The following is a 15987-nucleotide window of genomic DNA, read 5'->3' on the forward strand; positions in this document are numbered from 1 at the left end:
ATATATATATATATCTATGATACTTGCATTCAGCTCAGAGTGTTACATTATTCATACACTAAAAATTGAAGCACGAAATTTACCTATAGCTAATTGATGTTTCTTGAAACAAAAGTATTTATCATTATCCTCCTCTTCAAGAATCAATTAAAGATTTACACAATATAATAAGGTTTCTGAGAAGCAATAAGCTTGTTTAGCTGTATATACCAGTTAGTAATGGAGCTTCTACCAACATTTCCTTTTCCGCCTTTACTTTACAAACTTGAGTGACAATTGATTTAGTACTTCTATCACCATCCTTTAAAGAATGTGTGTCTGCTACAAGTTCCTGATTACAATCCAAACAGCTGAATTTTTGCTGCTGTTATCTGTTGTTTGCAAACTAAAAACAAGTAGACATGCCCTGTCGCCAGTGCAGAAGTATCATAATGGCTGCGGTATGAGTGAGAGCTGCTCCGACAACAAACACATGAAAGATCTGGTGACTGTGTCCTGCAATATCAAAGAAACCTGGTTTCCATCGTTCAGGAACCCTACTGACATAAAACCAAGCTCCGGTGGCATATAAGATACCCATAAGAACCTCATACCCAAGGGCTACTAACAGCTGTGGATGATCCCAATGAAGTACAGCTGCATGAACCGAAGGAATCACCCCAGAGAAACCCATTCCAAGAAAGAGGCAGGCCCTAAAAGCACGGAAACGAGGTTGGGCGAGAGAGGGAGTGAAGAGAGTAATGATAGCAAGAATACCAAGAATGGTGATGGAAGTGAGATATAAAAGGCTAAACAAAGGCTGGCAATAGAAGCAGTAGTAAACTGGGGCGTAGAAAGAGCAGACTATCATGACTGAGATGCCGGCATAGTCAAGACTCCAGAAGAAGCGGGTCAGGCGCTTTGAATGGCAGGCAAGGAGATGAGAGACAGAGCTGAAAACCAAGCAACACATAGCCCCTGCTAGAAAGACAAACCAAGGCCACATTGGTATGAGTTCAGTGCCTTCTGCGCTGGTGTCCAACAGTGAGGACTCAGAGAAGTTCCTATGATGTCCACCCTGCAGAAGTCAGGAGAAATAAGCATTACCATGAGTTCAGTTCAAGACTTAACCAAATACAAATGCCACTATGAATTTTTAAACTTGTACTAGAACTAGTTTTGCTTTTGGCCTGTTTTCTTTGGCTGATGTATTCTCTTGAAGAGTTTGGAAGATTGCTCTGTTCAAGTATTTACATTACAGTAGAATCAATATATTCACTCAGAGCCTCAGAGGTATATTGACTTAATGCTTAAGGCTTCCCTGGCTCCCTGCACCTAGGGGAATCAATAACTCTATTTCAATCCAAAGTTACACTGTTTCTAGGCTCCATATAGTGTAAGTGCTAATGATAAAACCAAAACACAATGCTCGGCCAATGTGCAAAAGACATGACCATTGACCTTGAAATGACACTTGGTTCAGCCTTTTGTCGCATTACATAACATGGAGCTTCTTTTTTTATATAAATGAAGACAATTTCTAGATCGATGTGTATCTATCAATTATAAGTAAGTATCAATAGCAATAGTGATCTTCATTATTTCTTTGACGAGTCTAAGGGAATTATCTAGTCTAGGAATAAAAGGGAAACTATTTGGGCACTCCCATTGTGAGAGCACAGTTTTTAATGCTCTACTCCAAAGAAAGAATGTCAGAATCAAACTAAAGAGTGTCAAAATCAGTTCCTCAGAAAAACTTTGAGTTGAAACGAACGTTAATCTATCTACTCAATGTCTCTTTTCTTTATAAGCATGAAAATATTGAGTTGAAACAAATTAACTTGACCTTAATGATTCAATTTAATTCATATTGTACAAGACCTTACTTTGAACCGAGTTCACTCAAAAATGAAAATGACACATTGATATATATATATATACAATATACAAAAATGGAAGCAGAAATAAGTGAAACTCACCTGAGTCATATTTCTCGGGCCATTGCTCCAATTCATTGTCAACATTGTCATCAATGGTGTTGCAATGAAAGTAGTCCTGGGCCGACAAAGATTTAGATTCTATCGTACATTTTTTTAAACTGGACATGCTGATTTTGTTCTCTTCATCTCACTTCAAAAACTTATTACATATTTTAGCTATAATCAGAATGTATCAAACTACACCAGAAAGAATTAGTCCAAATGCTTTTATTTTTATTTAATTAATACTAAGTATCCCAAATTGTATTGGTAAAATAATATGAAAATTAGTTATCTGAATCATACACATTGTGACATATAATAGAATTTCACTTGATAATGTATTTTCTTGTACAAAAATGTAAATATATGGTCAACATTTAATCATAATTTTTTAGACTAAACATTAATAAAAATAAGACAAATACGTTAATTAAGCCAAAGGGAACAAATTTTTTTTATCCTACAACAATCATATGATAGATAAATCATGATAATCAATTAGTAGGCATTCTTCTCCAAAAAATGGCAACTAAATCAGCAGTACGTATTTCCCATCCCATAGTTAGAGTTCTAAGAGTTTATCTCTAAATGTATTATGCGGATACATCTGTACATACCTGATAAGTACATCATTCTTTCTCTTGTCCTCTATCTGGTCAATTAATATGTATCATGATCTTGTTTCATAATTTGTTGTTATAAGTTGTAAAAAGGCTTATAACTTTTCCTTCAATTCCTAACTGTAGACTTACCAGTTACCACTCAAAAACTATCCTTGCACCATTTTTAATCTCCTTATAAACAACTTGGATTGAGATGAGGTGACGAGTTCTCATGGTAAAAAAATTGTTGATATATAGCTACTCAAGATTTCCCCCAAATTACAATGAATGATGTCTGCTATAATTTTATCTTTAAGGGTTTGATTTTGGTTGATTTGTCAATTGATACAGCCTTTTGAAGATAGAATGTGTCTAGGAATAGTACCATAAGTTGCTTGGTGGAATTTGGCATATAGGCTAGCTTGTTTTGTCAGCATTTAAGAAAGAAGTAGAGGGTCAAAGAAAGGGAGAGGATGTGAAAGGAGGCAAAGTAAATATAGATTCACCACTGCTGAACGATAGAACCACACATAATCAACTCACCGCCAGCTTAATAATGGAAACATGCAAGTCGAAAATATCCTAAATAGCGCAAAACTAGATTATTTGATCAAAAGAGAGTAAGGAGTGAAGGAAGGAAAGGACAGAAGAAAAATGTAGCAGTGAGTCGTGAGAGATTAGTTTCGTTTTGATATACATCTTATTGTTATTTTTGCATTAAGGAAGACAAGTCAAAGACTAAAAACCCTGTGTTTTTCTTTTGTTGAATATGAATACAATCTTATACACCTATCTCAAAATTATAATTTCCAAGTACATGAAGATTACATTATTAATGTTTGATTAAAAGGCCAGCATCAAATTAGACACCCTTAGGCAATAAAGATTTACAACAAACCTATTTCAAAGTTTCCTCTAATCACTAGGTGTTAATTTGTACTTGTTTCCCCCATATCCTTGCTTCAAAATAGTAAGAAACCTTAGTGCAATCATAGGCCAATAAAACACTAGTTTTAGTTTTGACAAAAACATATAATTCTATCTATCTAAAAGACCCGTAAAGATATCATTAGTCAAAGTTCCGCATTAACATATGACATATGTGCCGATCAAACTACAGCACTCAAAAAAGTAAAAATTTCAAGCAACTAACTAACCATTTAAGCACTTATTATAAACTTCTCAAGCTTCTTTCACCTCAAAGAACATAGAACAACTTAAATTATAAAAATGAACACTTTATTCAACTTCCAATAAAGAAAATAAAATAAAAATAAAAAAATACCTAAAAAAATTGGAAAAAGCTCCATCACCCTTTGAGCTCTCCATCAATGTCGCCACCGCCATCGCCGCGAATATCAAAAACCCTCCCAAATGCCTATTTCACATCATAATACACAAATAAAACAATCAAAAATTAACAATGAACAATTGAATTGAAAACAAAAATGACGAAATTAACAAAATTACTGACGTCCAAATGTTGAGCGTTTCATTATGCCAACAAAAAACGCTGAGAAATGTATCTTTCAATGGCCATTCACAACGATAATAATCTAAGATGAAATCGTTATCTTTCATATAATCCGGCAATTCATCGTACTTCAATAATCTCTTCCCCGCCTTTTTCACTCTCATCGTCGTCGTCGTTGTCGTAACTCGATCGATTTTTCCTCGTTGGTTGACTGATTTACGGCTCATTTCTGTGAATCTGATCGGATTTTTAGGGTTTCCGGCGATGAATCATCGGGAAATTGAAATCTCCGGCGTAATTTCTGTTCTTAAATCTTAACTGACTTTGCTGTTTCTGTTTTTCGCGAGTTAGCTAAGCTGATATTTTGGGAGGGTGGGAAATTTGGGAGGAGATATTTTGGTATACTCTATTTTTAGTAGTTAAAAGACAATAATTGGGCCCTCAATTCTTGATTTTTTCACCTTTTAGATATTCAATTTTTTTTTTTCATCCTTTGGATACTTGACCCATTTTTCGGTGAAAAAAAATTAAATCACCCAAATAATTGGGTACCCTTAGTTAAAAATCGAGTACCTTGGATTAAGTCATGGGGGGCACCCAAAAAAAACCATGGGTTGCTTTCTCCCTTTCCCCTTTTCATATTCCTTTATTCTTGCCTTTTCTGAAAAAATTTGTCGCGGAGGTTGGTGAAGAACACAAGCTCGATTTTGGCCAAATTTGGGGAAAATGACAAGAATCGCAACCATTTTTTGAGGTATGTTTGATTACGCAGCCTTGAGCCTTGTAGTTGTTAATTTGTTAAAAAAATCGATTTTTTTGGCGATTGATTATCGATTTGTTGCGATTTAGGGTTTTTGGTTTTGTGGGTTAATAACGAAATTGAAATGGTGATTTGTTGTTGTTTTGTCAAATTATTTGCGCTTGTGATGTTGTATGTTGCTGCTATATGTGAGCGATGTTGGATTGTGGGTAAATGTTGTTGATTTCAGAATTTTTCATAATGGGTTTTGATGTGTTTGGGATATTTGGTCATTTTTGAATCATGGATTCGGTAAGCTGGTTTTCGAGAGGTAAATTTGTGGATTTGGATTAATGGTTGCATATAGTTTGGGTTTATGCGTGTCAATTAGAGTGGTTTTAATGCTAGGTAAAGATTATGCTTTTGATTTTTGAGTGGCAAAGTAGTGAATTTTAATTAATGGGTTTTGTTCGCTTGTAAGTGTTTGATTGGTGAAATTAGAGTAAAAAATTAGGATTTTATTGATTTTGAATAGGGATGGCAATGGATCTGGACCCGACCCGGATCCGTGGATCCAGATCCGTTTTTCACGGATCTGGGTCTTTAAATTTTGGACCCGACGGATCCGGGTCCTGCTGACAAAAACAGATCTGGATCTGAGTCTGGGCCCTAGACCCGGAATCCAGATCCGTGGACCCGTTTTTTTTTAATTATTTTTCCTATTAAAAAAAACTAAAATTGTTTGTTTCTTTATTAAAAATGTTGATAATGTTAGTAATGATAAAGACTAACCCTTCAAGAGATGAATTTTGGATGCTCATATTATATACATCATCGTTGTTTTTTCAATAGCTCATATGTAACATCGTATTTTTTTTAATTCAAAATATGAGTGTATAAGTTGGTTAATTTGGGGTTGAACTTAATAACCAACAACGTAAGTTTGAAATAAATTTTTTGACCCAAACATTACATTTATTGCAAAAAATTAGGCAAAATATATTGGACCCGTTCCGGATCCGGATCCGGTTCCGGGTCTTCATTTTTTAGACCCGACGGATCCGGGTCGGATCTGGATCCTATATACATAAACAGATCTGGATCTGGGTCCATCCACACTCGGTCCAGATCCGACCCATTGCCATCCCTAATTTTGAAACGCCCAAAATTCAAGCTACTGTAAGTCTGTTATAAAGATTGATCTCTATTGAAAATCATCAATTGGAGAAAGTTTTTATACACCCGATTGATTTGTAAGCTATTGCTTTGGCCTCTTCTTCTTCTTCTCTTTTCTTTCTTTCTTTTTTTTTTTATATATATATAATCTCTGTTGAAAATCATCCATCTGGGCTGAGTTTCTGATTTTGCGATTCTTCAACTAGGAAGCTGTAGATGGATGACAGTGGATGAAGCAGTAGCTCTTCAGAATGTTTTTTTTTTTAATTTTGGGCAAATCGTGGATGATAAATTTAGCCTTAAAGAAACTGGATCTGCATTCTATTTTGCAAGGATCTATTCATGGCTTTTTTTGGCTGCTTTAGATTATTTTTTTTAATTTTAATTTAATTAGTTTTTAATTATGTATGGTTAAAGGTGAGTTAGTTGGTGTGAAAATTTGTTAGAGTACCCAAAGGGTGAAAAAAAGTTGAGTACCTAAAAGGTGAGTTAGCCCCTGTTCGATTCACCTTAAAAAAATAATATTAAGTAAAAATAATTTCAGTTTAGTAAAAATAAGTTCAGTTCAGTAAAATTAATTTCAGTTCAGTAAAAATAATTTCAGTTCAGTAAAAATAAGTTCAGTTCAGTAAAATTCAGTTTTCTTAAAGAGAATATAATAGAAAATCAGTAAAAATAATTTCAGTTCAGTAAAAATAATGTAAGTTCAGTAAAAATAATTTCAGTTCAGTAAAATTAAGTTCAGTTCAGTAAAAATAAGTTCAGTTCAGTAAAAATAATTTCAGTTCAGAAAAATTAAGGTGAATCAAACAAGGCCTTAGTCTGTTATTGTCTTAACTCTATTTTTAGACCACCGCGGTTTTTTTTTTTTTGTTTTTTTTGTTTTTTGTTACCCGAAAGAAGCAACTTAAGCGTTAGTTACAAAAAGAAGAGTATTGGTTGGGACATCACCAGCAAAATCAGAGTTTAAGTTTACATAAATAGATAATTTAATTTTTCTCTGTTAAAAGATACGCTACAAGCTGAGGGTGGTTGGGGAAAAATACATGTGAAGTTCATGGCTTCCAAGCATCTTTCGCAACTAAGTCAGCTACTTCATTGAATCTGCGATCTTCAAAGCGCGATTCCAGAAGGTAGAGCTCCCTTAGCAGGTCCCTGCATTCGTTTAACAATTTACGAACATTAGCTAAAATATTCTCTGGCTTTATCTCCTCTACAACCCTCTTAGAATCAAAGGTAAGGATGAAACTTCTCCACCATTTCTGCTTAACCCGGCTCATGCTAAGCTGGATTGCTTTCAGTTCCACTTCATGGCTTGAAGGTAAGTAACTTTTCCAAGTTATTCCCTAAATCCACAAACCAGCGTGGTTCCTGCAAACAGTAGCTATTGCAGCTTCCTTAGTAGAATAAATGAAAGAAGCGTCACGGTTTATCTCGAGGAAAAGGAAAGGAGGAGGGGGATAGACACTTTGGAGGGGCTTTGGACTTTCTGTGGTGCAACTTTTGGAGTAGTAGCACTCGGAAGCAGCCCATATGCACTGGTGCCTGGTGAAAAATTCGTGAGGCTTGTTTGTTGATTTTGTTGAAAGACTAAGAATTTCTTCTCAGCCACATGTTCCAAAAAGTAAAAGAGAATAGGATGTTCCAAGGGATGCCATTTGTTCTTGGATTTTAGTTGTTTAGATTTTGGAGAAGCCAGATGGGCAAGAATGGAGATTGGCAGCACGTACCGTGCCACGGTGGATTTTCACGCGAAAAATCTTTGATGTAAATTACTGTGTCACGGCACCAGGCACTGTGCCACGTCATCAGGCGCCGTGACACGGTGATTTTATATTGTGTGCGGTAATTTCAGTTTTTTACCCGTTTTTAAAATCATCATAACTTTTGATTCGTAACTCAAAATAAGACATATAATATATCATTGAAAATATTATTAAGTTTACTTTCCAATACAATTAGAATCAGGTCAAAATAATTTGTAGATTTTAAGATATGTCCGTTTTAGTAGAAGGGTGTCAATTTTGGGCCGAGTTTAGTGTTTGGCTCATATCTTCTTCGTTTAAATCGGAATTGGGATTATGATATATGGTTGGAAAGCTTATTTCAATTCCTATCCAGACAAATAATAATTGGATCTAAATTATAAGATAAAAAAATCAGTTTCTCTCAGTTTTGCGATGTGGACACGAAAAGAGGAAAACAAGTTATGGTTTAGGGAACTGAGCTAGGAAATGGGTTGGTTTATGAAATGTATTGGATAGAACATGGATTTAAGCACTCCAAAGACTAAATACTCAACCCGACCAATAATGGCGGTGAAAGGTTGTTCATCATCGGGTTTGGTTTTGGGGAGACATTTTTAGGTGTCTACAATTGGTATATGTAAAGAATACAAAATTTGATAATTTAAAAGTATATATTGAAATTAAAGATGGCATTGGGTCAAGTTGGTTTGAGACACAACATGATCCAGCACGAAAGAAGCATGGCATGATGCATTACTGTGTGTCGAGCCTAAACCACCTTTAGTTGGGGAAAGAATAATAAGGCACTATTTGGCACGACATAATACACTAAGATCAATAAGATTTGGCTTGAGCACGCAAGCATAGCCCAACTCGGCATGTGGGCTTGAATCATACATGGGTCGGCCTTTTGAAAATTCCTACCATGCTTGACACATCACATGGTTCTTAGATTAAGTATATATAACCCCAAAGCACGTGAGCTTGGCATAATGTACACATAGGCAGCTAGCACGATCCACAACCATCTTTAATTAAAACGAATCCAACAAAATTATTATTTCCTATAGATAAGTGACAATTTATGGACAATTTCTTAAAATTTTGAATCATAAAAATGTTATGGGGCAAACAAATGGAGACGAGAGTTATTAATAAATATGTATTTGTATATTTGTGATTTTATTTGCAGTATTTAGTTTATTATGCTTGGATATATAAGTAATACTCCGTATAACTTTTGGTTTGAAACATATTTTCATTGTATTATATTATCTGATTGTGACTGAAGAAAATTAGAGACTCTTCTATAGAAACTGCTGCTGAACAATGGTCAGGTTAGTTGTCACTGAAGAGAAATCAGATACTCCACAACCCTTCCTTAGAATCAACTGCCTGGTCTGCCTCGAATAAGCAAGAAGGGTATGTAAAACACTAAAACCTGAAGATTTGAATGGTTAAACTGTGATTACAGAATTAATATTGCAGAAGTAGCTCTACTGATGATGTTGATGTGACCGCCAATGCAAGTAAAGACCATACTATAGTTGAATAAAAATCGACTAAATGTTGGGGTCTTGGGGAGATTACAGTGACAATGAAGTTGAAATTTTTGGTAAAATACCTGTCGATTCCAATAACAAAAATAGAGAAGATGAAAGGGGAAATACTTGATTGAAGATCTCAAACTCACAGTCGCGCCGTGGAACATAATCCACTGCCTTAGAAGCGAAATACGCCACCACCGGTACAAGTTTCCTGATGGCGCACGCCCCCCAAGTTTAACGCAACTCTCCTTCGTAATTCGTGTACCCGAACCCAAAGCGTGGAATTACTCAAGAACTGTTCAGATCTCAAGGGTAGGTTTTTGTTTTTGTGTTTAGATTTCCAGAGATAACAAAACTATATATCCCTCTTTGAGGGCTTAGGAGAGTATATATATATATATTTACAAGGAAAGGATATGAATGAAGCAAATAAGGCCTCCACGATAAGCCCACGAGCGGCCGAGCTCTCGCTCTCATATGAGCGAGCTATCGCTCGGCCCTGCCGCAATCAACAATCCTAGTGAGCTAGCACGCAAGCTATAGCTCGCACCTACCACAAGCAACAAGCGCAGCGAGCTAGCACGCGAGCTATAGCTCGCACCTGCCATAAGCAGAGCAACCATACAAGCTACCATCCGAGCTATAGCTCGGACTTGCAGTAGCTCATATGCCATGTGAGCTACAGCTCTAACGCTAGCTTAACCTTGCGTAGTCTACTTGCCATGCCATCTATAGCTCTCTCGCTAGCTCCATTGCTAGCTCGGTCTCGCGCAACTCACTAACTTGCTTGACACACCACTCCATCATCAACTCCTTGCACACTCACTTGGTAAATATCCGATTTGCATTACTAGAATTGTAAAAACTCCAACAATCCCCCACTAATGCAAAACGGACATGAGATCATGAAATCTGAACAGTAAAATGAAAGGTTAGGTACTTAAGCACTAGTATCCATAAGGTTTGAACTAACGCCTTAGTGACACAGGTATTCAACACTCTTCTGGTGAGTATCCAAAGGTTTGAACTCCCAGGAGCGAGGAAGGAACATGTATCACATACTTCACCTTTTGAACTTGAGCAACTCCGCCACTCTTAGCCAACACCTTGGGCTCTCATGAGTACTTCAGGAAAACTACACCACAATTTTCCCTTGAAGGAGGCCACCCCTCGTACTCACGTAGGTGTTCTGTCTGTGTATAAAATACACATTCCCAGCACATCTAGAGTCTTTCCTTGCAGGCTTAAAACACATTCAAGCACCTTGCAAACCCAAGATTTTCTGTGCAATGGAATAAGAACATTAAGAACGAAAAGTTCAACCCTATCAACTCGACGGTGCATCTATCAATCCACTGCTCAATGAGCTCTTAGGTTAGATGCATTAAGGGACACTCCCAACCTCAGTCATTCGGTACCACTACTGTTCCCTACTCGAGAAGTATCAGGGCTAGTGATTCTAATTTATTTAAGAATCACTATCGTTCCCACCTCTCAAGCAACTGGGCTAGTAGTATTAAGAGCAAGCAATGCTCAACCTTCCACCTGGCCTTCGGTGTCATTACCAATCCCACTCTAAGAGCCACTGGGCTAACGGTCTTAAATCCACTTAAGAACCATTATCAATCCCTGCTCAAAGAATAACTGGACAAATGGCATCAAGAGCCACACTCAACCTTACTGAATCTAACTACCTGGTCAACAGACCATAAAAAGAGTTATAGATTCAATAAACATATATGGTGTAAATCCAGCAATGAGTAAACCAAAACAAGGCTCCAGACCCATTCCGAACAAAAGTTCAATAAATTAAAATACTTCGGTGTGTCCATGTAAGCTGTCTCAATTGACCACCCAATCTGGGTTATGGACATATTAAGAGCACTTAAAGCTCAACCTGCAACATCAAGCAACAAGTCTACCAAAGTATCTCATAACCATATAAATTAGAGGGTTATTAAGCTAGATCACTTCAGGACGTAGACTCAATTTTTTAAACTTCGTCACTAGAATAATTTAAAATACCCCACGAGATCTTAAATATATTCTCTTAGACAATCAAGCACTTACATGTGCTTCATCCTAGTATAAGGACCTGCTTTATTCTTCTTTGCTTTCACGTACTCTAACATGAGTATCACCTCCACAAGATTTGTCTAATTTTGTCACTACATCTGTAGTTCCTGACAACATACATAGACACTTGCGAAAAATAATGTAGAGAACATGAGGATCAACTTACCCCCACAATGGACAAACTTCCAGAGATTAATTTTTGCAACAATCATCTCCTTGACACACGTCATCCAATCTAATGAACCTTTGCTTCATAATGGATAGTGTACAACAATTTGTTTTGCAGCTCACTCGAAACAAAGCACCACCCTTCATCATGTAAAACCTATACACTGAAGAGGTTCAACTAATCATCGTTGTTCATTCAATCATTGTCTCTTAGAATTTACTGGATAGGTACTTGAGAAACTTTCTCACTTTAACCTTCATCCCTGTACTATCTGAAACTCAGAAAATAAATGAGTAATTCTCTCTTGACAAACAAAATGAACAATATAGTTCACTACAAAACCACTACACGTCAAGAATAGTTGGTTCATCATTTAGATTGCAAAACATTAGCACATTTGAATCAAACATCAAAGCCAAATCATGAAAAAATAACTCTGGCTTAGACATGATAAATATAATTTACCAAACCACTTTCTCTACATCACGATAATAAGATTGATGCGTACCTTTATTAGTTCATCGGCATACTGCCAAGAACCATTCTGCTTATCACATTATCTTGTACTTGTATCTTGGCTTAGAGACACATATACATCTTTATCTCAATTAACAATATGCATGTGAAGTTAACAACTTGTGATCATTCTAGCAAATGAACTCTATCAATGCGAACCATAGTAACATCACACATGCATCAAGAAGTTCAACTCACATGTGATAAGTGTCATTTATGTCGCTATTTTTAGGAGTTTTCTAGTTAGTTTTTCATAGTTTTTCTATCTTTTTACTTGGTTTTAATAACGTTTTACTACATTTGTCATGTTTATGTGTGAAATGTCGTTATTGCTCAATTTTGGCTTTTCTTGCATATTTTGGTGGCTTATGACATTAGATTAAACTTTATTGGTTTACTCTTATGTTTAGGAACACTTGGATAAGTTCATTGCTCAAGATTGAAGAAATATAAAGCATAAAAGAACAAGTAATGAAGAAATGTGCACTTGATTTGCAAAGATCATACTTCAAACGCCTATATCTTTTGATCTACAAAACATTTTGGGGCGATTCCAATCGGAGATGAAAGCTTATCTTGAGAGCTTTCCAACGACAGGTCATATGCTCAATTCCGATGTAAAACGTGGGAGATATGCTCATTTGAAGCTGAGTAGTCTGCCCAGTCCGCAGCCAGGAGCGCTCGCTCCTCAAGGCCGCACGCCCGCTCCTCACAGGGTGTGCAATTTTGAAGTTTGGCAGAAGGTTTGGCAGAAAGTTTGGAGCGCCCGCTCCTGAGGGGTGCACGCCCGCTCCTCTACGCGCTGCTCGACTTTTTGCGGAGCTTCCTAGGCAATTTAGTAAGGGCTATAAATAGATTTTTTGCTCATTTTAGAGGGGAGATTTCATATTTTCAGTAGTTTTAGGTTTTTAGAGAGAGAAACTCTCAAATTTTGGAGAGAGAAAGTTAGAGAAACAATGGTTTTCATGGATTTTGGATAATCAAAGGAGGAATTTGATGATTTGAAGATCTCCATTTTATATCAATGAGCATTTCTTACTCTCTTCTCTCTTTATGCTTTATTAATTTCTTTGTTAATCATGTTTGAGTAGATTTCCTTCTACTAGGTGTTGAGTGAAGCTTTGTTATGGTTAATTGAGTTATTTGAGATAAATTTGATGATAATTGTGTGATTAAATTGATTGAATTGATGATGGCATGTTGTTTGTTTTAGATTGGATTGATCTCCCAAGATAGCAAACTTAATTGCATGTTAGTTCTAGTTTGACAAGGGATTGTGAATTAGAATTTATATATTAGATTGCATTTTGGGTAAATTTCTTCTATGCAGCTAGTCAATGAGGGATCTAGGCTAGAAATTTGAGATATTGCTCTTGATGGTAATTAATTCCCATTTTAATTCTTTCTTTGCATGATTGATTATCAAATCGATTCCCATTAACTTGTTAATTGTTCAAAGTGGATCTTTGCCCCTAGTAGACTTTGTAATATCTTGATCTTTATATGTGTGTTAGTGTAGTTGTGGTGTCCACTATCCATAAACCGACTTCGGCGTAGCTTAAGCATTAGATCGAGAACAATCCAACATTACCGTTCCTTGTGGTTCGACTCCGAACTTACCACTAGACTTGTTTAGGGGTTAGTTTAGGATTATAATAAATTTTGTTTGGCCGTGAGGAGGTTAGTCAACGACATAATTTCCCCGCGCTCAACATGCCAAGAAAAACTTAACATAACAAGTTAGAGTACTCAAATCTAACCCCCACTCACCATACATATCACAAAGGATATAACATCATGAGCAAAAAATACCTCATCTTCTAAGGTTTCACCTGTGCATGCGTTTTAAAATACACACCCTTGATTTACAATCAATTATGATAGGAAGCTTAAGCAACCTTACTGCAAACCAGACAAGCTTAGAACAAACCAGGTGAGTCATAAAAGTTGGTCAGCACTAAACTTACAGAATAAATCCTAACAACATAGTATCTTACCTTTAGCCCATTTCCAATCAACCACCTTTCAACTCACCTTGAAAGATACTTACAACGGATGGATTTTTAATAGCAAGGAAAGATATACTATTCTCAAACATATCAGACTCAAAGAGAGTGCACAACTCGCGTTAACATGCTTCTTTCCACAACTAGTCAATCAGGTTTATCCATATGGTTTAGGATTTTTCATTCACCACTACATGAATATATACCACACAACAAACATCTACATACAACTTTCGAACAAGAAAGTAAAAACCAAGATGATATAATACTAGTTTAAGCTTTAATCCAATACACCTTAGATGATGAACTCATCAACTTTACTGGAAGAATAAAGCTTAGGAAGCAAGAACAAATCCTATGAATGAGAAAAACTAACATGTCATGTCATAGGAAAACATATACTTGAGACATTTCAAGGGTTTAACATATCAAGCTCGTACATGATAAACGTAGCAAATATTCAGCATACATATCACCCACAGTCCCACAAGCCTTCATGCTTTATGTGAAACATATATAGAAGTCAATTCTTCATTATTGGAAAAACCCCACATCACATATACCACATGAAAAAAAACCATGACTCGGGTAACAAATAGGGAGTATCCACCAAATTCTTGGGTGAACTACTTACTACACAAATAATCAACTGAAACATATCAACCCCCACAATACTAACATTCACAGAATATTAATAGATAGTAAAGACATATAGAATGTTAATTCCCATCCTTACCTCAGGTGGGACACTTACACTTCAAACTTGCACGGCCATTCTAGCTTTACTTAGTCAAGCCTTTTTATTCTGCTAATAAGCACGGAAATCAACCGGGTCTCATCTAGACCATCAACAAGGAAAAATAATTGCTAAGCCTCTAGCGAATTCAATACATTTCAAGTTCGTGAACACAGCTAATTAAGATCACAAGAATTAAAAGAACCAATAATTCTAAATCCCTTTTTAATCTAAAAAAGAGACACTTACAAGCTTATCACATACTCTGTGCTCAACAAAACATTGTCCATGATTAGGAAAAATAACAATTTAAAAACACTATCATAAGATAGAACACGTATCGAACCTAATCTACTAGGACAAATAGCAATGCCCACATTACATGATTAAACAAATCATACAACAAATAGCAGAAAAAAAATACTTGCAAGTTACAACTCACACACTAGCAAATAGCCACAAATAAAAATTAGACAACCACTCATGGAAACCTTACTTCTCAAAACTACTCAGTATCATGAGTAGAACTAACTTACTAGTTAGTCACAAACATCTAACTCAAAATACCCCCACATTGCAAAGCAATACTTCATAATCATAAATTATGCATACTTGGGAACATATAATAAACATATTATATAGAGTAGAGTTAGAAATAACTTAAATAAATTGAGAAGGACTTATCTCCAAGCATGATTAGCCATGCATTGCTTCTCCATTAATGTAGAGCACTCAACACCTTTACGAGACTTCATCAAGTCAGCTGCGTATCTCGCAATACCATTGCCGCAAAGGAATATTGAAGACTCTATAAGGTGACGTCGAAGTAGTAGCAAAATACTTTTCAATTTGATGAACTCATGAGATTATTATCTCTTCTTGAAATATGAAGACCAAACTTAAACAAAATCCACTAAAGTAAAGTGGACAAAACCAAAGCAGATTAAAATACCACCGCCTTCGACCAATTTAATAATCTTCAAGATTATTCATAAAGCCCAATGCATATACACTTCAATTCGTATTCGATGAGCGGTAATCTCACTAATGCTCTGACAATCAATATCATAGTAATTATCCCCAAACTTGAATTATACGAACTTCGAATTATGGAAAAAAGAACGACTTCAATTCGTCAATTCCCTATTAAATTCCGCTTTAATATTTTAATATCCATAAATTAGGGTTCTTGAAGTTCGTCAAACGCATAATCCCAAAATTGTACAAACTCCAAATT

At 35.9% G+C, this 15987-nt stretch overlaps 1 protein-coding gene across 1 annotated transcript; it reads right to left on the bottom strand.

The window, feature by feature from the left end:
• Positions 1-28: 28 nt before the first annotated feature.
• LOC110715755 (heptahelical transmembrane protein 2-like) lies at positions 29-4578 on the bottom strand. The gene is made up of 4 exons (XM_021894363.1): positions 4038-4578; positions 3849-3941; positions 1959-2034; positions 29-1057 (listed from the first exon to the last, which is right to left on the bottom strand). Exons 1-4 carry the CDS (start codon positions 4262-4264, stop codon positions 386-388), a joined length of 1068 nt encoding a protein of 355 aa, XP_021750055.1. The 5' UTR covers positions 4265-4578; the 3' UTR covers positions 29-385.
• Between the last annotated feature and the right edge of the window lie 11409 nt (positions 4579-15987).

Source organism: Chenopodium quinoa, unplaced genomic scaffold (genome assembly GCF_001683475.1).
Source record: "Chenopodium quinoa cultivar QQ74 unplaced genomic scaffold, ASM168347v1, whole genome shotgun sequence".
In the NCBI taxonomy this organism is placed as follows: Eukaryota; Viridiplantae; Streptophyta; class Magnoliopsida; order Caryophyllales; family Amaranthaceae; genus Chenopodium; species Chenopodium quinoa.